The sequence below is a fragment of the Podarcis vaucheri genome, assembly GCF_965113315.1.
Source record: "Podarcis vaucheri genome assembly, chromosome: 1".
In the NCBI taxonomy this organism is placed as follows: domain Eukaryota; kingdom Metazoa; phylum Chordata; class Lepidosauria; order Squamata; family Lacertidae; genus Podarcis; species Podarcis vaucheri.
Genome location: NC_138759.1, coordinates 48,913,569 through 48,936,923, shown reverse-complemented (window position 1 = coordinate 48,936,923; position 23,355 = coordinate 48,913,569). Strand labels below are relative to the sequence as shown.

Below are 23,355 nucleotides of genomic sequence, written 5' to 3'. Positions count from 1 at the left end.
ATGGACAGGCATGGTCTAGAGCTGCTTATAGAGGCCTGGAGGGGTTGTATTTGGCTCCAGGGCCTGAGGCTCCTCACACCTGTCATAGCGCAATGAAGGAACTGGGAGGACGTTTCACTGAACAAAATCTTGTCTTCAGGACAGGGAGGGAAAACAAAGCAAGGTAAATGAATTCATTAGACCATCTTCGGCTAACTTGGTGCCCTCTAGAGATTTTGGATTGCAACTCCCATCATCCTCAGCCAGCAGAGCCAACGTTTGGAGACAATGGAAGTTGTAGTCCAAGAAAATCTGGAGAGTCACAAGTTATCTATCCCTGCACTAAGTCTTCCCCCACCCTGTACGCCATTCACAGATCTCTTTGTTAACAGGCAGTATGTATATAGTGTTATTAACAACAACAACAATAATAGATAGAATTTTCATGACAAAACTATTATGCTTCTGCCAAAAGTGCTTGTGACAATATTCTAAGGAGCAATCTCAATCCATGTAGGAGGTTTTGATCAACAGGGGACAATAAATAGAGAGTTAATTGAACAATAAGAGTAAGAAAGGATGGAGGTAAGCAAGATAAAGCAGTGAAACAAATCTTTTAAAAATATATCAAATAATCTACAATGTGGTGTATAATTTATAATTTATATTGTGCAGGGTGAACTTTCAGGATTTGCTTTTGCTGCTTTGGCAATTTTGATGTTAGAAACAGCTCATTGAAAACTTTCCTTGTCCATGGTGCTGATGGGAACTGCTCATTGAATTAATAAAAGCAACAGAACTTAGGACTTCTTCACACTTACCTTTTTTCCACTCTTTCCAGACATGGCCTGTACTTTAAAGCTCCATGTCTGATGGCTCCCCCTTTTTTGCTCCAAAGCTTTCCCCACAAAACATCTGCCTCTAAAGCTCAACTGGAGCAACTGGTTTTCTGCTGAAAACACGAAGTGAAGTTTGCTCTCCAATGTTTTATACATTGATTTCTATCTGTTGCAGTTAAATAAAGTCCACCCCCAACTGTAATTGGTTCACTCTTCTTTCCAGGTTGTGTGCATTTTGAGAGATGGCCAATCTACTCTGCAGGTGGTTCTTCCTGCTTTAAGGAAGATGTCTGCTTCATATACGATACTGGTAGCATGCTGGTTTTTTGTTTATTTGCAGTCTTTCCCACATGGATCTGTTTGTGTCTGCCTGAAGCGTCAGACACTTTGTGAATTTGTGCATGATATGACCGACACGGGAAGCCAAGGATTACAGCCTCCTGGTGCAGTCTTTCACACACGTACTAAAAAGTAAGTCTCCGTGTGTATCATGCTTTCAAGCAAACACCTATAGGGCTGTGCTTTTAGAGAGCAGTCATGAACCTGTGGAAATCACTTCCAGTCATTGCTGTTGGTGTTATTATCATCCTTACTAGAGTTGATGCTCTGCTTTTCTACTGCAAATGTTCAAAGCAGCTGAACAGTAGCCCCCTAAAAATGCAAAGAATGAAAGTCCCCTATTAAAATTAATCTTAAAACAAAAGAAAGGATCACAAAACCAATAGTAGTCAAAACCTCCAGCTGTCAATTAAGATACAAGACTGAAATAATAAGAAGTCTTGTTGATCTACCTGCCTGCAGGTGAGTAGCAACAGGCCAGGTCAACCTCCCTCAGGAGCACAATCTAGTTGAAAGTACCCTGCCCTGTGCCACATATGAAACAACCTACAGTGCTGCTTTGGGAAAGCAGTAGAGTTAGTAGCTATGTCAACTAGTGTCCTTCTCGCCTTTCTTTGATGAACACCCTGGCCGTTCAGTTATGCACTGGCACGCAAAGGAAACATAACCCAGGAGTCTAAACCCTGTAGGTGCATGGGTTATAAGGCTTTCATTTGGATTTATGAAGACTTCAGGTCATTCTGTGAGCACAAGATGCCTGATGTGAAAGGACTTATAAATACTGCATGAACTCCCACAGGCCTCATATTCTCCGCAAGAAATTATTCAGAGGCTAAAAACTCTGCACAGATGCTCCATATATCATTAAAACTTTGCCTCAACTCAAAAAGCCTTCCGGACTACAAATATTATTAACTTTGCAAGGCCAGCACAATTTACAGAACACACAAGGACTCCTGTTTCAGGAGACCACATTAATCTGTTGCAGCAGCAGCAGAGACAAATCCATCCACCTTTTGAAGTCAGTAGCACGTTGAAGTGTCAGGGCTCTTTTGTGAGCTCCCACCGAGTGCTCCAGAACGGGGAATCCCCTGCCTGAGTCAGAAATAGCTCCACAAAAGAACAGAAACAGAGACTAGATGCATCTCTGAATGTCGGAGCCATAATCCTTTAATGCTCCTTCTTTCTAGGTGTTCAACTGAGGAATATCCCCAACCACTTGAGTCATCACCATACAGAATTATGGGCATCGCTTTTCAGCACCGTAAACTGAATTCATCTTTCTTTCTTTTCTCCAACACTAAAATTTCCAGAGGCAATAGCAATGGTGCTAGCACCTGCATACTATCAGAACTGAAGCAACAGGCATTGGGGGGGGGGGACTATGAGGCTTAACAAGTCTTCCATGCACTTCAACTCCAGACCTCACTAAGGAATCGTCCACAGGTCCGTGATTTTTAGGCACAAGTATGAGTGGGCTTTTTGTTTATCCTGCCACTTTCCTGGGAAAACCCACTGTTTAGAACATTAGAACAAATGTCAACCCATGGAAAACCCAATTGCTGTCTGTTCCGATTCAGTGCTAAACAGCGGGTTTTCCTCGGAAAATCAGCAGGAGAAACCAAAATTCCCTTTCAGATCCATGTCTAAAAATTACAGACCTGTACCTAAAAATTATGGCACAAACAGAATGGTGGATGATCCCTAGCAGCATTTTTTTAAACTAAAAATATAGGTTAATAATAATAATAAATTATTATTTATACCCCGCCCATCTGGCTGGGTTTCCCCAGCCACTCTGGGAGGCTCCCAACCAAAAATTAAAAACACAACACAGCATTAAAAATCAAAAACTTCCCTAAACATAACGAATAACGGAAGCAAACATGCACAACGAATTAACAACACGTCGTGTCATTTCTGTCATAACTGGTATGTGTTTCAGGAGAGAAGAGGTGGAGATAAATGTCCCATCTCAAAGAGAGGCATATCCTACGTTTCCCCCCAGATAAATTTGTCCTGGGCTGAAACACATTGCTGGAATTGCCTTGGGCCCACAGATGAAGTCCCACCAAATTGTGGCAAATGACTCAGACTCAGCTGTCCCCCTGCAAAATTTCAGTTGCTGTGTTAGTTTTTCTGATGGTATAAAAATGTTTTCCTATCATGAAAGTTTGCACCTTCTTCCACCTTTAAGGGACGATCAATCTAGCAGCAACCAACAGGTAAGTAATAAGTTCATTTGTGGATATATCGGAATGATTTCTGGTATGTCCATTTGTAGCTGCTATGTGCAGTCTAGAGATGGGAAGGCCTGGGAAAAAACCTGAAAAAATGGGGGGGCGAGGGGGAAATCTGGGTCCCCCCCCCATTTTTTTCCCAGGCCTTCCCACCTCTAGTGCAGGCCACTTGAAATTTCTCAGTGAGATGTCTGTGGCTTTAGGGTAAGTGCATCCCTAGGTGGACTGAATGCTTTTCTCCACATCACTGAAAAGTGGTCTGAAAACATCTGTCTGCTCAGAGAAATTCATTCAAAGTCATTCATTGGCCTGCAGTACATGGCATGCATTCCTCTGCTAGGGATGCCCTAGTCATTCCTCACTTAAATCATTGGGTGCATCTTCCTGCAACAGACCCAGCCATCCTCTAGAACTGAAGAGACAAAGGTGTGTGGCATAGAGCTCTCCTGCTGTTCCTAAGCATGTTCCTGGAGAGGAGTCACTGGCTGCTGCTATGGGCACAGTGTACATGGGCCGCATGCCTGGGCATGTTGCAATGTTTTCAGCGCATTGTGTGCGCATCTGAGGGCTATAAGGGGAGTTACAAGGCTCCACGGAACCCTTTGAGCCTTAGAGAGGAGACCAAGAGATGACAGGCATCTTCAAATATCTAAAGGGCTGTGATATGTGAGGCGTGAAGGCAGCTCCCTGCATGGGCCTTTCCACCTGGCCTAGGAGGTGGGGCCCACAATCACCAGCCCTACTGAAGAGGCTCCTCATGAGGCCGGAGGAACATCGCCCAGCTAATGTTTTATTGATTTATTGAGTTTAATATGCTGTAAATCGCTTTGAGATTTTTATTAAAAATATAAAGCGGTATAGAAATTTAAAAAATAAATTAAATAATAATAATAATAATAATAATAATAATAATAATAATAAATGGAGCAGGCTTGTTTTCTCCTGCTCCATAGACTAGCACCTGAACCAATGGATTCAAGTTACAAGAAAGGAGATTCCAACTAAACATCAGGAAGAACATTCTGACAGTAAGAGCTGTTGGACAGTGGAACAGACTCCCACAAGAGCTGGTGGACTCTCCTTCCTTGGAGGTTTTTAAACAGAGGTTGGATGGCCATCTGTCATGTATGATCTAGCTGTGATTCCTGCGTTGCAGGGGATTTGACTAGATGACCCTTGGGGTCCCTTCCAACTCTACAATTCTACGATTCCTTTCTTCTATGTTCAGCCTGTACTTTCTCACTCCCAGAGAAGTATGCTTTTGGGGGCCATTCCCAAAAAAAAAAAAAAAAAAAGAGGCATCAGAACTGACTGTTCCTGGCCTAATCCATTCACAACAATGATAACGACAGTCACAACTTTTCATGTAGCACCATCTCCCCAGCTTCTGGCACTCAAGGAGCCATACAGAGAATAACAAATGCACAAAGATTTTCAAGAGAAAGGAAGATACCATAAAGGAGAAATCGACTGCTGACAAGTCCACAGCACAGTTAAAACAAATCGGCTTTCAGGTCCTCTTTAAAGATAGAAAGGAAGGCACAGCCGTGAACATTGAAGGGAGAGATCGGCGACGAAGGCACAATCGCCCACAGGCTTAAAGTGGCAGGAGTCCCAACAGCAGGTATGTCCGGGAACAAAAAAAGCTGAAGAGTTTTTAATTTGACAGGTCAAGTCTGTCAAGGTGAAAGCTGCCAAACTGCAGCTTAATTATTAACCAGCCCTGATTTGTTTGCATCAGCCTCAGTACTCAGCTTTCAACATGGCTTGCACCCGAGACTCCCAGCTGTCAAGTCCAATTAGTCCTGATAAGGTCTGGAGATGCCAGGCAGGGAAATGAATGTGCCAGTTCCTCCTTGGTTCCCATCTCTGCTTTCCAGATATGGCAAAGGTTGGGAGGAAATAATTCCACCTTAACACCCCTCGTTCTGAACTTAAGCAAGTGCTAAACGGCAGGCGGGAGGCAAGATGCCCTCTTTCTGGACAAGGAGAAATGGAGGGTGCATTTCCAGGAAGGTGGGGCAAACCTAGCCTTATTGCAAGAGGTGTAAATCGCAGACACTCTGGAGTGAGTGAAAGTGGTTCCAAAATGATACTGATATTTACTTTAGAGGAAAGGAAGGCGAGTCTTCACTGAAAACATCACAAAGTATCTATGTACAGGTGGATAATGATCACGTCCATCCTGGACATTACACTTCTTGTGATGACTGAGACTCCTGTGCCAAATTCCCCATCTATCATCCATCCATCCATCCTGCATCAATCACCCTCAATATAAAAACGAACTGTAGGATGATATAAGAAGACATTTAAAGACTATCAATTTATTATAAACCAAACCAACAGTGCAATAAAACTAGGATGAACCAGCTAAAAATGCTATAACATGCCTGGGCAAATAAGGTTTTAAGCACATGCCAAAAAGAACACAATATTGGTGTCAGGCATGCCTCCCTTGGGTACATTTTTTGTGCGTTATTATGGCATTTTTTGGATTGCACTATTTATATTTATCATGTAAAATTTGTTTTAAACTTTACTGTACATTGCTCAGAAAACTATGGTATGGGGTGATTAACAAACAATACAACAACTATTAGTTTAAATAATCATGCATTGGTGAATTGTTTTACATAGTGACAGATTGTGTGAAGTATCTGTTGTAGGAGTATTTCACTGCATAAGCTGTGATGAACTAGGCTCTGATGACCCATAAGTTACATGTGTCTGACATGTCAGGATATTTGAACAATGAGTCACTCTGCCAGAAATTTGAGTTGGAGTAGCTTCAGTCATAACTTAAGTGTAGTTCCTATTTACATGACTACTAGAATTCCATATCTCTGAATCTTGGCAATGTCCAGATATGAAACTCTGGACTCCTTCCTTATCTTTGGCGTTACATAGCTAACCCTCATGACCAAGATTCTCAAAGAGGGAAGGGGTTAGAAGAGTCACAAAGTCTCTCACCCTGTGGCTCTCGACATCTTTTGGAACTTCAAAGCCCAGTTAAGGTGCCATAACAGTTAAGAACATAGCAATGTTTCCTAGTACACCTTGTGCCTCTAGAAGATTCTATTTTGAATGTCAAACATTCAGATAGAGTCTCATTGATGGTGCAGGCCAGGAACAGGCAACAGTGGCCTTCCAGATATTGTTGGATTCCTCAAACTTCCCTCAGCTTCTGCCCACATGGTCAATGGTCAGCTATGATGGGAACTGTAATCAAGTAACACTTGTAGAGCAGAGGTCCATCATCCCTAGCATAGGTCAATGTTAGAATATAGGATTAAAAATCCCACATGCTTTCATCATTCCTTCACATCTTCATACACCCTAATTTGAATTGTTCTGAATTAGGATAGTTTTAGGTAGGCATCCTTACAAACATGTAATGCCTAGTTCTGAGAGACAAACAAACAGGTTATCAAGAGCAACCAAACTTCTGAAGGGCAGAGAATACATGTAATGTACATAGAAGACTCATGAACATGGGGACAATAATACAGCCATTGTGTCACACTGTCACAGAGTAAGTGAGTGAGAGAGAGAGATGGAGGAGAGGAGGAGAGTGAGTGTGTGAGAGAGAGACAGGGAGAGTTTTCTACGCAGAGCTGGGCCTAAAGAAGGCTACACAACATAGAAGTTTTGTGGTGGTGGGGAGGCAGAAGCTAGAGGCAAAGAGACTTCAATGTAATTTTCAACGTAATTTTTTCCAACACTCCTGAAATGTTTGCATTTTCTAAATCTAACATGACATGGACTAAGTGAAAATGTCACCTCCATTCTTTACTTATTAGTCATGATCTGTCCTGAGTAGCACTCTACGTGCGCAGTGGCATATGCATTTTTTATGTTGCTCTGGATATCATCTGCCACAGGATTTACAGGGTTTGAAGTACATCGTCCATGCGTCCAAGGGATGTCAACGAAGCCCGTGGAAGGGGGCCCGACTGCAGAAGTTAAGTGGAGGAGAAGTGTCATTATATAAACCTTGCTCACTCAACAGCTCATCTAAAGGAGGCGGGTGCTGTCTGGAGCAGATGTGGCTGGTGAGGAATTGGTGCTGTGTTCTGGGCACCTTTTTTCTTTCCTAACATGGTCAGAGATTTAGCCTCTTTCCTTATTAACTTAAGAGCAACTTCCAGTAGTGCCAAGTGAGTGAATTATCCAATGCTACCTGCCAAAAGCAATCAAATCTGAGCACAAGAAAGGGCAGAAATCGTATTATTTTAATACATATTATTTGGTTCCAGAAGATCTGATTAAATTAGCACACTACTGAATTAGAGCAACAAAATTACTATGGGAACAGCTGAGAAAGACTTCCTGAAACTGAAGAGCTGATCAAATTATAAGAAGGAAAGCGCCTCTTTGCTTCCCAATTATTCTCCAGTTGATGTCTCTCTCTTTTTGTACACAAGGGATCCAGGTGTGTATACAAAGAATGTAATACAGAAATGTCTCTGAAGGTGTTTTAGTTTCGTCTCTCTAGATAACAGGAAGCCACCAATCACAGCAGCTTCTTGAATCCTGAGTGCATGTTGGCATTGAAATGTACATTTACAACTAAGAGAGTATGCATATTCTTGTGCTGTTCTTACTCTACTTTATACAGTCATACCTCATGTTACGTTTGCTTCATGATACGTTTTTTCAGGTTGTGTCCTGCGGCGACCAGGAAGTACTGGAAAGGGTTACTTCCGGGTTTTGCCGCTCGTGCATGCACAGACGCGCAAAATTACATCATGCGCATGTGCAGAAGCGGCAAATCGCAACCCGCGCATGCACAGACACGCCGCTGCGGGTTGCGTTCTATTCATGTTGCGAACAGGCCTCTGGAACGGATCCCATTTGCAACCAGAGGTGCAGATATGCTTTTACAGATACTTATAAATTCTTTTTGGGGTGGAAAAAAAATGATGGCGAGAATAATTTTTAGCTGACAGAGATTTGGGAGCTCATTACACGCTTGGCCCCTGTGTGCTTCCACCAGTAGCCCCCTAAGTTCCATCCACTTCTTTTTTTCTGCTTGAGGAGCTCCTCTGCTAACAGGGATTGGGTCATCTGACATGCAATGTTATGCAGACCTACTGAACGTGAGCCAAAGGTAAGGTGCCATTACCGATGAACACACTAGGTGAACTCTGTGGTGTGTGACGGAAGCCGTATAACTTTTAGACTGGAGGCAGGGAACAGCTTTTAAGAGATGTGAGCGATATGATAAAGGCATTGTTGCCTATGATGTAAACACTCGTCTCCTTTGTCCTGTTATCAGTAATGACCAGTCTGGTGGTTTGCTGCCAGGAATTTCTGGCAGCTGCTCTGAAGAAAGTAGGGGTGGCAAAGTGCATTCTAAGCTATAACAATGGGGAGGCAGCGGTGGAGGAAAGGGCATTGCAGTCGTCCCTGGAGAAATGTGTGGCTGCTTCCTGGAAGGCCTCAGCAGCCTATACAGGCATTTGGCCTGCTAGCCAGTCAGCAGCCGCTGCTTCTTGGGGGTTGCTGCTAAGAATGGGCTCAACTCCTTTCCTCAATTATTCAGCTGCTGCAGCAAGTAATTATTTCCAGGGATTCCCTCCGCTGCCCACTGCTGCCCTCCATTATTCGAGACAAAAGAAGGTTTGCACTACATACACCTATACACTTTAATTTGTATTGGTTCACTGCCCAGAGAAAGTTAGTTTTGGATGGTATGCAAACAGTGTTAATAAATGAAATGGCAGTCTAGTTAATTTCTACACATGGAATGGGAAGGAGGACGCCATTTTGCCCTTTGTATCTTAGGCCAGCTTCAATGTACTCTTGGTGGGGTATCTCACTACTGTGTGACTTTAGCCAGCAGGCTTTGCCAAGACCATAACAATTCATAACAATATGCCAGGGACTCTCTCTTTCTCTTTCTCTCATTCATATATTATATATGCACTTTATTAGCATCAGATTTTGGCATATGTCCGTTATCTAAGTAACTCGGATGTCCTGAGCGTGGCTTTAATTCAAATGCCTCTCCGCAACAAAGCCTTCTAAGAAAATTTGATAGAGGGCACTTTGAGTTGTCCACAGAGCTGCGGCTGTCACGCCGGAGAAGCACTTGTCAATCTCCATGCACATAGATCGTTTCTGAGAGCTGCAGCCAGAAGGACTCTGACAGATTCAGGGAAAGGGAAGGTGATGGTCCAAGCACATTTGAATGCAAAACACCAGCCTCATTCTCCGGGCTGTGAGACAGATTCTTATCATTTTGCACTCTTTTTTTAAGGGCACAAGCTGAACCATAATTAGTGTGCAGGTGACACAAAGGGGAGACTTTGGAGACCAGGCTGACAATAGCCACTGTCTGATCCTATGCGAATGAAGGTGGCAAGAATGTCACTCACTGAGGGGGGGAGAACCACTAGAAACTGCACAGATGGGGAATGAAAGAGAGCTAAAGATCGCAAGCGAGGGCAGCAGGAGGTGGGGAAGTGGGAGGTGGAAAGCAACAGCAGCAATTACTGCTTTCCAAGAGGCTTGTTTACATCCTGCCTGCCTCTTGGTAATGCTGTCCATTAAGCTGTGGATGTAAATGCAAACCTTCTTCACATCATGATGACAGGTCACTATTGACACCCACTAGAGTCTTAAAGTGGTGTTTTACAAATGGTAAAAAATTGTGCTTTCTCCCTTCTGTTGAAACCTCCAATGGAAGCCCCAGGCAGAAACGAGCATACAGTTCAGTCTCGAAATGGTCTTTTAAGTCAGGGCTACAGGCAATCTGAGTGGGGGCAGCTCCTGGGTGTCCCCTGATTCCTGATACAGAGGTAGGAGCAGGGAGCTTCTAGCCCTTCAACTACTTAACTCGTCTCAGCAGAGTCACCTGAAGAGAACAGTCCTCTTTGCCTGATAAGAGAAGCATTGCCACTATGCTACTGAGGCCTTCACCTGAATGCACACAGGAGCCCTGGCAGCAGTTCAGAATTTGGGAATACCGGCTGGCTGACCCCCCCCCCCCGGTGTGGTGGCTAAATGCCAGGTCTGTCTGCAAGAAAACATTGATCACCCAGGATTTGTTCATGGATGAGGGGGCTCACTGGGCAGATTAGCTTTGTGACCCTATGCTAACCCAGCTGTGTCTGTCTGGGTACTTGGTGAAGCACCATTGCAGGGCAGATGGACGGGGCAGGGGATCATGAGATCATAAAAATTCCATCACCCTCACCGGAAGATTGATGTGCACTGTGCCTGAGGGACTGCTTGTGGTGACCTGGCAACTTCACCATACAGTTTTGGGTGAATCTGGAAGCCGGGCACCTTTGACACCTGTGTGTGTGTGTGTGTGTGTGTGTGTGTGTGTGTGTGTGTGTGTCCCATCCTATTTTGTGATGGTAAGTTATTTAAAATTGTTGTAACGCACTCTGGGACCTTAACTTGAAGGGTGGGTAAATAATACTAATAATTTGGTAGGTCTCTCTCTCTCTCTCTCTCTCTCACGCGCACGCACACACACACACACACACACACACACACACTGCCCCCATCACCACCAAATGCACTGTCTCCATTTCAGACCTTCCCGGCACTGAGAGGGAAAGTCTGAAGTGGGTTTCTAAGTACACATAGTAGAAGGCTCTTAGAATTCATCCTATGATCACAGTTCCTGTTCAGATTGTCTAGCATACCATCAAATACCTGAATAGGGCCTTAAGACAGCAAGTATGCAAAAGGGGCTCCTTTCTGTACAACGACCTGCATCAACAATAATAAGCGCAGTGAAAGTGAGGGAGTTTCCTCTTCTGCTACTACTGTGTTTATTCGATCTGGGAAAGAGCAAGGACATAGCAAGGCTCTCCTGTTCTGGCAATCCCACCCAAATCCTTGCTACCTTAGAACAGATAAGAAATTCACAACATGTGTGTGGACATGGAGAGAACTCTCAAATTAGGTTGTTATCAAGGAAAATTTTGCTGCACAAATGCGCAGAAACAGGGGTGAAGTATCCTTTTTGGCCTGAGGGCCTCCTTTCCTTCTGGGAAGCTTTCTAAGGGGCATATGCCAATGGTCTTAAATTCATATAGTCTCAATGCACAGCTTGATACATGAAAGGTCAAGCAGCTCCAAATAAAAGGGAAGCATTGAAATCAAGGCCACAACAAAGAGAAGAACAGAGCAAACCAGTTAAGGGAGAGAGGGGAAAAAACTTACCTTGTGTCAAGAGGAGTGCTATATAAAACAGAAATACAAAAAAGAAGAGAAAAAGGGAACAGTTAATAACTTATGCATGGCAGTTTCATTTTGCAGATGACTGTATTAAATGAGCAATGAACTTGACTTGATGTAGCTGTGAATTTTCTGCCGCCACATGCTAGATGCAGGTTTGTGAACATGCCTGGTAGCAGCAAAATGAACATGAAGCTGGAGAGAACAGGTGTGTACCAAAGGTTCTGGCTACCAGAGGTTTCCCCCTTTCCTTCATGAGCAGAGGCAGGGAGGTGGGGCTTGAAGGGGTGGGGTGGGGTGGGTCTCTGGAGTCAGAAAGTGTGCCAATTCGCAACACTTTCGCAAGATCTGGGATAAGCCAAAGCTCAACCCAAATAAGTTGTTTTTTTCTGACGGGGACTTCAGTCATGTTAGAACCCTTAGAATAGTTGGTGCTTAGCGACTGTAACTTTGCCTTTGCTCAAAAAGTAAGATGCGAGTCATGATTCATGCTTAAAAATGAACTTTAAGTCACCTTACTCCGTAGCAAAATTACTGTTGCTGCAGTAGGAAATAAAACATCACCCCATCTACTTTGCATGTTCACTTTGCTAACTCCTTTAGCTACGGTAATTGTCAGTGATATTACAGTTGTAAGGGGTAAGCTGTATAACTGTAAGGGGGACTGGGTACAATTCCAAGATACAAAGTGAAGCTCATGGCATGGCCAGATATGGAAGAATAATTGACGGCCCCAAGGCTAATGCCTAGACCTTCCTTAACTTTCCCCGGGTATGTTACAGAGAGTTACAAATGCAGTTGTAAAGCAATCCCGAGAACCAAAACGAATTTGTCTAACGGTATTTTGAGATTGAAATAATCTTTTTGTGATTTTGTTCTATAAAGCTTGATCAAGATGCTGGTTAAGTCAGGTGCTATTGAACCCTAGAGCTGTAAAAGTACAAGATAAAACTACAAGATAAAAGTACTGATAAAACAACAGGAGCTGTAATGCTAACAATGACTAGCTACAACAAATAACTTAGGACAAATGATTACATATCTTTCTCAATCTCATAATGCAGCTGGAAATCTCTTCTGATGCAAGTCTTTTAATTTCTATTTGCTAATTGGAAGTCTCCAGGTGAGACTGACGGCTGCCAACAACAAACTGGTAGTCTGACATGGATAGGAGTAGTTTAACGACAGAACTGTTAATTTAGGTTTAGACAGTTAATAATCTTTTTAATGCTAAAATGCCTCATTTAATCCTATTATATCTCTTTTTTTATGTTTCAGATTTAATATGACTCATAGGAATTTTGTAACAGGAATTGGTTTTTTTAAGCCAGTCACCATTGTTTCTGAAACTATATTACTGTGAAATTCATTTAAAAACTTGTATGCTTTGAAATTTAGTATGTCTGAAAGATTAGGGATGGAAATGGCTTTTCTCACTCAGGTACCAAGAACCAGACTGAGGAAGTGCAATCCTGCTGGTTCCCCTGGACCTTTCAGTGGCTTTTGATATCATAAGCAACGGTATCCTTCTAGATCAGTTGGTCGGATTGGGCCTGGGAGACATGGTGATATGGTGGCCTGGTCCATAATGGAAACCCAGTAATAGACAGTAGTATTGGAGGACTTTATTTCACCCCATGGCCAATGAACCATGGGGTACCTTCATGGTTTTCAACATTTATAAGAAACTGTTGAGAGATGGCACCTGAATGTTTGAGTTTAAGTGCACTAACATGAAGATGACATGCAATTCTACTCCTCTTTTTCATCTGATAATCCCAAGGAGTTCCTAAACTAATGCTTGGAGACCCTTTTGGGTTGGATGAGAGCAAAAAAGCTAGAATTAAATCCAGGCAAGGTGGGCATTCTGTGGGAAGGAGAATTGCTGTCTGGATAGAGGGGTACAGGTAGACTTAGGTGAGTTTCCACTCCCCCAAAGGATCATTTGGGGGGAGATCCTGGATTTGTTCCTATCTGGGAAGACCTAGATAGCTGCAGTGGCCAGGTGCACTTGTTTCCAGCTTTGGCTGATATGCCAATGGCAACCTTTCTGAGAGAGGTCTGATCTTGTCTGAGTTATCCATACACTTGTCACATCCACTGTAATGTGCTGAAGACAATTTGGAAAATGACTGTGATTGGAACATGCAGTACTTATACTGTACCAATTGCTCTGATAGCTAGTAAGCTTCCAAGTCCACTTTAAAACCTTAATGGTCGGGGGTCTGGGTTACTTGAAAGGCTGCCTGGACCCATAACAGCCTGCCCATGCCCTGAAATCAACAAAAAGAGGCTCCATTTGTTTAGGTGCCCACCTGTTAAAAGTATTGGGCTGGTGGCCACCTGTAATAAATGTTCTTACTTGTGAAAACATGTCCTTTTGGGGATGCGGCAGGTATCATCCTTAACAAAGCTCTTAAGAGGGCTTTGAAGACATACCTCTTTGGGGCGCTTTTAATAGGTCATGTTGGGAATATTATACCGTGAGTCCTTTTAGTTTAATGTTGTTTTGCGGTTTTATTCCTAAAGTTAATGGGTGGGGTTATTTTGTCTTCTATCCTGTAAAACAATTTTAGATATACGGTAGTGTAAGTTGCTTTGTGGAGAAGATTTCTCAAAAGTAGGCTATAAATATAAATAAACAAACGAATGACTGAAAGTTCATCCCAATGTAAAATGCTATTTCTCATTGTTTTGAATATGATAGTATGATGGTCAAAAAAGCAGTTTGAAGCACACCATTATATTCTATACATTAATATGCATGTGTTAGAAATGTACTTTTTTTTTGTTCCTGATATTGTTTATGCAGGTAAACATAATTTATGAAAATAAATTAAAAATCATTGCGAAAGTTAATGGCGGAAAGCATGAATCTAGGGGTAGGACATTGCTGGCAGTCTGTAGTGCACATACAACCAAGTCTCTGCTATTTTTATATCTGCTTCTATGAAAGGTTGCCTTAGCAGGAAATATAATTCTGAAATAAGAATGTAATTAAGAACAGTCTGGAGAAATATGACCTTTTTGATAAAAGTGTGAAATGGAGACAGGTTCATGTGCGTTATCTTTTCAATGTCTTGGGAAAAGATCTTCTACGAATTTAGCCTGCATACTGTAATCTAATCAGAAGGAACAGATGAGCCCCTCTCCTTGCTCCCATATGCACCTATCAATGGTATTGCAGCTTGCAGATCACAATGTTGATGGTGAAATCCTCTCAAACCATTTCTTACATTCTGCTTCTGTTTTTTGTTTTTTGGGTGGCACTGCCTACAAAAGGCCAGTCTAGAAGGCTGCTTAATTTGATTGCCAAAGTTGTTGCCATTTAAGAATCCGAGCCCTGTTTCCATCAATGTCATCCTATTAGTGCAAGGGTTCCTGCTGATTTTGAGCTGTTTGGATTTATTTGCATGTAAACTGACTTGTCTCCCCAACCCCAATGCTTTTCACTTAGAAAACTGGCTGTTGTGAACTGCTTCAGGGATGGCTAATTATGGAAAAGGGACATATCAATACACTAGGATTTTATTTTAAAAAACAACAACAACCACTTCTGTAACAAAAACAGCACCTTTATTTCTCTTAAAACATCCATTTCTTGATGATCTGGGATATTTTCCTTTCATTTGCACTTCACTCTAGTAATGGAGTGTTTTTCTTTCACTTCTAATGTTACACATGAATATTTGAAGAACACTATCAATGAGATTTCAGGAATGTTGGTTGGCAAGGAAAAAGATAGGTATAAAAAGGAGAATTCCCTGGATGCCAAGATCCAGGTTTGGGGCAAGAACTCTTGGGTGAGAGAACCCGAGCAGAGATTTAAAATCACAAAACATGCAGCAAAGTAAAGTGTGGAAATATAGGCTGTTAGATCTTTAAAATATGCCCTTCAACTTCTTCCAAAGTTCCCCTCTTTCCTTAGCATAGAAACAGACCACACATTTAGTAAGTTAAAAAATTGTTTACTTACAAACTCACCGAAGGTCAGATTCATTTGCTTTTCATACAGCATTCAGAATACACAGGCAACAAAACTTAGGTTTGTGGTGAAGGTCCCTAAATTATTGGTACAGGAACTCAAGAATGGCTTTTAAAAGAGGCCATGCGTTCTGAGCTTGGAGCAACTGGCCCAAACCTGGAGTTCACATGGTAGACTATGAGGGCAAGAATAGGCTTCCCTTCCAATCCCTCTCAAGGTGAGCGAAGCCTGGTAGGACAGTTTACCCTATGGTATTTACCCCTCCATGCATCAATCAGACTTAAGAATGCTGATTAGATGAGGCTGGTTATACTACAAACACCTTCTCAAGCAATACACCAAATGCAAGTACAATTAATGAACCACCTAGAGTCCCATCTTGATTCAGAGGTTCTCAAAACTGTCTGTTGGTAGGGAGTTGGTCAGAATGTCGACTGTTATTTCTTTGGTTTGACATTACGCCAATTCAGCAAGTCCATCTGGTATCACTGCATGCACATAGTAGTATTTCACCCCCAATGTGTTTGGGTCTTGCATGAAACCTCTTGCTTTGAGATAATTTCAAGCAGCTTTGAGTGTACACCCATCAGACAAGTTTCTCCCCACACAACCCGAAGTCCGTAGTTATTGGTCAATCAGACCATTTCTCTGTATGCTGTGGCTGTGGCTATAGAATTTTGTTTACAACTGGCCCAGGAAACAGGACAATTTCCAAACATAAAGAGAAATCCACCTGTTGACTTATACTCCTTTGGGTTTCTGGCTCAGTCTGCATCCATGTACCTCATAGTATTGGATTGTTGTCAGCGGTTCACTTTAAGTATCTAACAACTCTTCACAGCAGTTCAGTCCTTCTCCGTGGGAGAGCTAACTTTCCTGCTTAGGATTCCCGCTGCATTTGCTATGTCAGGTCTGGTTGTTGTGCTTAAGTATAGGAGCTTTCCTTTAGCCGAGCTGTACTCAATTTCCCCTTCTGCACCCAATCGCCTTCTTGCCCAGCTCTGGTGCTGGAGCAGTTCATCTATCTCTTCCTGTGCAGCATCCCTTCACAGGTGAGCTTCAGCAGTTAGCATCTGCTCTATCTTTCCCCAGGTGGAAGGTTCTAGAGGTTGCGATGACCTCGCAAGAGGGGACAGTTGTGGGGCTGGGTCTTGGTGAGCACCTGACACCTGGCTCTGGAACCTCGTCTGCTTCTTCATCACCCTTTAACGCAAACATGTCGTCATTAGTCTGCTTCCCTCTGGCTGTGCTGCATCTTGGAATCTGCTCCTCTGCTTCTCTTTCCTGTTCAGCATCTGTGCTAAGTGGTGTGACAGTAGAAGGCAGATCTGGACTGTTATACATCAATTCTGGTAAATTTATGACGGCTTGTGTTTCTTCCTCTGACTCACCAGAAAAGTCCATCACAGTTCCTCTCATGTCAGCTCTCCTGTATTCATCAAAATGAACCACATGTCTTGTGCTGACTTTCCCAGTACTCAAGTCCATTACTCCGTATCCTTTACTTCTCAGAGCCTAGCCAATCACAATAGTCTCTTCTGCTCTGGAATCTAACTTGTGCCTATCCTCCTTGGGTACACAGGCATGGGCAATACTGCCAAGTACATGCATGTGTGGCATGTTAGGTACTCTTCTGTGCCAAAGTTCAAAAGGTGTACGTGGTTGGCAGTCTATTTTGGAGATATACTGCAGTGGCTACTGTATCTCCCAGATGCGTTTGGGAAGGCCAAAGTCTTCAACATGCACAAAGCCATTTCCAGAAGAGATCTAAACTTTCTCTCAGTGATGTGAGTTTTGCTGGCACCCAATGAAAAACACGATTTTTCCTTACAACTCTGTTTCCCCATAGTTCTTCCTCTGGGACTTCAAAACACAGAGTTGTGTCTCACACAACTCCCTTTCTCTTTCATTTCTTGGGGTGGGGGCTAAAAATAAGAGCTGCGTTTGCTGCCTGGGCAAACTAAACCTTGCTTTGCCTTTGTTACACATGCAGAAGTTTGTGTGGCACAGCTGGAGAGGTTCCAATGAAATGCAATTCCTTCTCCATCTTCTGAACCAAATGCCGTGATGGAATTATACCTTACATTACACCCTTGAGGCCATTATAATTTAGACTTTGGAGAACCCTGACTGAAAAAGGAGACCTGGAGCTGTAGCCCCTCTAATGCTGGAGTGTCGAAACTGCTGTGTGAAGGGAATATCCAGCCCAAATTTCCCTGGGGGGCTGACAAAGTAAAAGGAAACCTAGACCCCAGTTGTCAACTAATGTGACACTCAAGCCATCAAATGAGTTAACAGCCCAGTGAAAAGATGTCATCTTCCTAGCAAGGAAAAAAAAAATAGGCTGGATTTACTGGAGGGACACTCAAAAGGTACTGACAGTAGGGCAACCAGAAAGGTGACACAATCTGCTGGAAGGCTTCTAGGCCCTGTTATGTTTTGCCAACAATGGTTTGGTCCCTGTCACTGCAGATAAGGGAAACATATAGAACCATGGGACTGCAGAATGAGATTGGGAAGCCTTGGAGCCAATCAGTGGAAGGGAGAAGAAGGCAACCCATTTCCAGCTCTAACAACGAGAAGTTCAACAAACTCTTGGTGGTGGTGGTTGTTTTGCATTTGTTATCACAAATGGAACAAGGGCATTGGCAAGAAGAGATATATTTGCTGGTGGGTTCTGATCCCTGTGTTCCTTACCAAGCTACGAATGAAAGAGAAAGAGGATACCCACCTCAGGCCTAATCTTGGGGGGGGGGGGGCATTGTCACAGAATGAGATTACAAAAGAGGGAAATGTCGGGAAACTGATAACGCACAGGATTATGAGGGCCGAACATAGTTACAGCCAATAATTCTGAAGGGAATTCAAACGTAAAATGGCTGAGGAGCTCACAAAATACAATTTAATTCAATTTAGCTAATACACTAGAAGCCTGGAGGGTAACAAAGATTGAACATCTTATAGGATGAATTTATCTAAATAGGATGAACAGTTAATCCGGGAGAGAGGGAAGGAAGAGGCACACATTGGTTCAGCCTCATTTCTCTACCAAATAACTTGGCAGAGTGAAATAAACATTAAAATACAAATTCACACAAAGGATAACAGAGCTATCAACACCTGCTCTCATTTCTACACAGTGTCTCCAGTCCAGGCAGTGGCCAGGACTCCACCTGGGTAGTTGTACGTTCTCTAGGCTCAACCCTGAAAGGGGCATCAGTCCCTGTAATAATGGTCGTAGCAGCAACATGTGTGGCCGCCTCAGTAGGAACATAGAAAGCTGCCTTATACAAAGTCAGGCCATTGGTCCATCTACCTTAGCACTGTTGACACTGACTGGCAGCAGCTCTCCAGAGTTTCAGGCAGGAGTCTGACCTGGAGATGCAGAGATTGAACCAAGACTTTCTGCATGTACAGCATGTGCTCTACCACTGAGCTTCAGTCCTTGCTGAATTTGTCTCTGCCACATTGTTATTAAAGGTGAACAGTTAGGGCCAACTAGATGATATCGTAGGAGATCTGAGACTGGACCTCCTCTGATTTTTATCTGTACCTAAAAGCACTCATGAGGTGACTAGAGTTGGACAGTGACCAGAACACAGGATGAGGAAGCTGTCTCCCCATGACATGTGAAATAAACCAACCCCCCAAAAAAGATGCTGTTTGCCCCATGGGGACATAACAGGCAGGCAATTCATTAGCTCTCTACCCCCGCCCCACACACTGGGGGCTTGACTTGACATTGGGTCGCTCCATAGCAAAGTTTAGCTGTGAAGAAACCAAGGGGAGAGCCGTCACAGATCTCCCTTCACTTTATCTGGAAGGGAAGAATCAAGAGTATAGAAATAGTAGAACCAAGGAAAAAGCTAAGAGGGTTGTTGTGGATACCATTGCTGAAGTGCATTAGGAAAGGCTGGGCTGGGCTGGGCTGGGGAGGGCGAGAAGAAAGGTAGAGCTTATTAGGTGCCGGTAACAGACCTGCGAGAGGGAGAAGAAGCATTGATGGAAGGTTGGCATTCCCTTAGCTGAGAGGCAAAGGAGTGGATTGGGAGGATTGGAGGATTGGATTTAGGGGATTATGAGTAAGCATTGGAGAGGCTTTATTCAAAAAAATTAGCTTAAAATACTTGATTTAAAACACTTGAGTAGTTTCATCACACAGTTTTAATTTCTTTGTTTAATATTGCATTATGAAGCCTCAGAATAGGGCAGGATTACCATACACAAACAAATCAAGCTCTTCTGGCTTTATGCTTGAAGGAATTGATGCTTTAAAATTTTGCAGCCTTTTTTTAAGAAGAGCCAACAAAAATGTCTCCCCAGTATTATTATTATTATTATTATTATTATTATTATTATTATTATCATTATTATATTGGAGAACCATTATTTAATGTCACTTTTTAAAAAATGGCTGTACAAAACATCAATTTATTTAACCATAAAGCCGAGAGAACTTGATTTGTTTGTACGATAGGTATTATACTAGGAAACACAATTTATTGGTCTAAAATATTTAATGCATGCTTTGTTATAATTTTTTTTTAAAAAAACTTTAAAAGTGAGTTTATCTCTGCCTTCCCAAGACTTCTGCATTCAGTGGTCTAGGATGCTGCTCGCGGTTTGGTACACTGGGACCCCCTTGACAAGACCCACTGATATGAAGAGGAGCTGTGTGAAAACCCTTGATAGATCCTTGTGTGCCTGCCCTTTTGAGATGGGTGCCTGCCACATCCACATAAACAGGCCTAGGAGTGACGCCTCAGAAGATGGTTTAACTTCCAAAATCAACAGACTCCTCTGCTGCTGATGTGCAGTCAGCTTCATTTTCATCTGCCAGCTAACCAGAATGTTTAGCGAGTTCCTAATGTTAGCGCTGTGAAGTTTTATTAATAAAAGTATAATTTTCCCTTGCCAGGCTGTCAGATTTTTGCACCGAAGAAGCAAAACAGAATGCAAATGCTCATTGTCATTATTATGACAGAACCCGTTCGTTACAATTCCAGCTGTAGGTGTTAAAAAATAAAAATTCACCAGCACCCAAAGTCATCCACTGCAAGTTATGCCACAGAAAAGGAGCAAGGAGGCGGAGGAGGCGGGAAAGACTGTGCAAGATACAGAACTGGGGAGGAAGCTGAAAAGGCAGCCATGCAAGTTGCATTCTTTGGGGGGGGGGCTGGGGAAGGGCTTTCAGTCTCAGCATGAGGGAGAGGGAGGCCAAAAATGTCACCGAAAGGGGGAAGAAAGAGAGAGAGAGAGAGAGAGAGAGAGAGAGAGAGAGAAGAAACAGTTCAAACACACGCGGCTCACACGGCCTGAAAGGCACAAGCACTGCACGAAAGGAGGATCCGAAATAAGCTAGGCTCAAAAACTCAGAGATGGGACCGAAACAGGGTGAGAGCGAGAATATAGGAGGGAAAGGAATAAAACTTGGTCCGTGTAAAAACGAAAGAGGGGAAAAAAGGGGGGGGGGAGCAAAAAGATTACTTTTTTGTGGATTTGGGTTTCTTTTTTTTTGTTTTTCCAAAAAGAATCTCACACCTGATATTCCTCGTTCCATCCATTTCGGTTCACCAAGGGCAATGAAGAAATTCTCCTGCCTTTCGTATTCCTCCTCATCTACTATATTAACCCTTACGGTCTTCCTGTAGGGACAACAAGAAAGACATGTGTGTACAGTGGGTTGCCTGGTTGGGAGCAGATGCAGCAAACAGCAGCAGCGGCAGCACCTCCACCGCCACACCATTCCCACATGCACCATTCCCACTCCTGCCACTGCCTGCGGCAGCCCTTTCACTGGCTTTCTATGGCACGCTGGTCGTAGCTGATCTTTAGGTGAGTCGGAGAACATTAGAGGAGGAAAGGAGGGCTGGGAGGGGCAGGGGGCGAGGAAAGGGAACCTGGTCCTTGTTGATGGTTAGTGGAAGGTGATTTCTGCAGCACATTTAGTTGAGTGTCACATGGTAATAACAGCTCGTCAGCTGGCTCGACAATAACCAATCAAAAATGTCCATTGGCACAAGAGAGCCCTAGACACACACATATATACCTGAAGTGTTTTAGGAGAAGAGCCAATTTCTCTCTCACACACACATTTTATAATATCAGGTTTGGTCTTTCGTGGGGAGCATGGTTACATTAGCATACACACATACACGTACACACACACACACCCCTTTCAATCCAGAGTAGTTCTCTTGCTCTGAGAAGACACACACTGACTTTCCCCCTTTCCTTTAAAAATGCATGCCTGCAATTGCAGGTCCATTTAAGTTTAACTATGGTTTACATATATATTGGTGCATGGAGCTAAAATTGCAGCTTCTTGGCTCCTTCTCTGCTCTTGCTGAGAATGAATCCATCAGCATTACACCTGAACTCTGGCCTGTTGTTTGTTTTCCCCAAACAAAACTTGCGATGGAATCCAAGAAGAAACCTTAGTTACAGCTCATGGTTTGTTTGGAGAGGGTCAATACAAGCCTCGGTTTGGATGTAATGCTAAGACAAACCATGGCTTAGTTCCTGGCAGTGTGGCAGCAGCAGGAGCGTGAGGGGGTTAAAGTGCTTGCAATTTTTGCACTGGGCACCAGCATGTTTATCATTCAGCTTTAAATCATAGTTAAGCTTTATGCCAACCAGGCCAGGATCTGATATGCTTACCTAGGTGTGTTTTTTTTTGGGGGGGGGGGTGTCTGGAAGTGCCTACTGTGGCTTAGAAATTTGCTTTTGCTTAATGAGGTGCTGCTAGGGCTGCGATACGTTTGGATCCCCCCCCCAGGACATTACCAGGATTTCAAAGGTGGAATTGATTGACATCGGGGGGGGGGGGGATTTCCGTAAGGCGGCACTTTGATCTTAGGCAAGTCAATCAAAAAATCAAGTTTCTTTGGTGTTTTTGTAAAAAAATAAAGTTCAACAACGTTTGGGGTGTCTGTCCTGGTTTTTTACTTTTTTGAAATATGGCAGCCCTAGGTGCTACTCAGTGTTCATGAAATTCAGTGCTACAAGGTTAAGGGCACAATGCAATCCAACCAGGTAAGCATGTCATTTTCATTCAAGAAAGAGAACACTAGTAAGAATGCAGTTTAAATGACTTTTACAAAGTTCACTGACTTGATTCTTTCCCTTCCTAATGGTACATTATGTTAACACTAAGGCTGCAGCAGAAAAGGGCTAATGGTAACACTATGGTTGCTTTTATTCTGTCAAATGTGTCAAAAGGAAGAAAATTGATCATTTCCTACTTTCTCTTTCCCCCTGGAGATTGCCCTGTAATGTCCCTGGGGCTTTCTATTAGAGCTCTTAGGCCAGTTCTAACACAATCCCTCCTAGTTACTTGTTCAGGAGAAGCCAATGTGAAAATTTCATTCCTTACATTTTGAAACCACACACAGGTAAGGTAAGTGGCACAAAGTAGCTACCGTCTGACGCAGGCCTTTGTAATGTGAAGAATATCAGAAGCAACTCTGAGAGACAAATAAATAGCAGTCAAGACTTTTGTCAGACACCTATCTCAGGGCATTTCCACATATGAGGCTTAAATTGGCTCCTAACGCAAATGAAAAAACTACCCTGGCAGCGGCAGATACTCTCTTCTGAATTCTCTGCCAAATTAATACATGGCACAAGAGTGAGAAAAGCTCAAATGTGTTTTTTAGGGTCGCATGTTTGAAACACTCTCAATTCCCACAGTACAGTCAGGTGCAGCAGACTGCCACCATTTTCTGGTAAAGTCTCTCTATGTGTATTGAAAAGGCCTTTAAGGAAGAAG

General features: G+C 43.0%; 1 protein-coding gene across 5 annotated transcripts in view; it reads right to left on the bottom strand.

The window, feature by feature from the left end:
• The window catches only part of SLC8A3 (solute carrier family 8 member A3), a 161,737-nt gene that overhangs the window by 7,828 nt on the left and 130,554 nt on the right, over positions 1-23,355 (bottom strand). For 3 of the 5 annotated variants that reach the window (XM_082224438.1, XM_082224439.1, XM_082224441.1), the window contains one exon: positions 11,585-11,602. In XM_082224438.1, coding sequence (XP_082080564.1) covers positions 11,585-11,602 — 18 coding nt within the window. Of the gene's footprint in view, positions 1-11,584; positions 11,603-21,125; positions 21,230-23,355 lie in introns of all 5 variants that reach the window. The other 2 variants (XM_082224440.1, XM_082224442.1) reach the window with 1 other exon arrangement.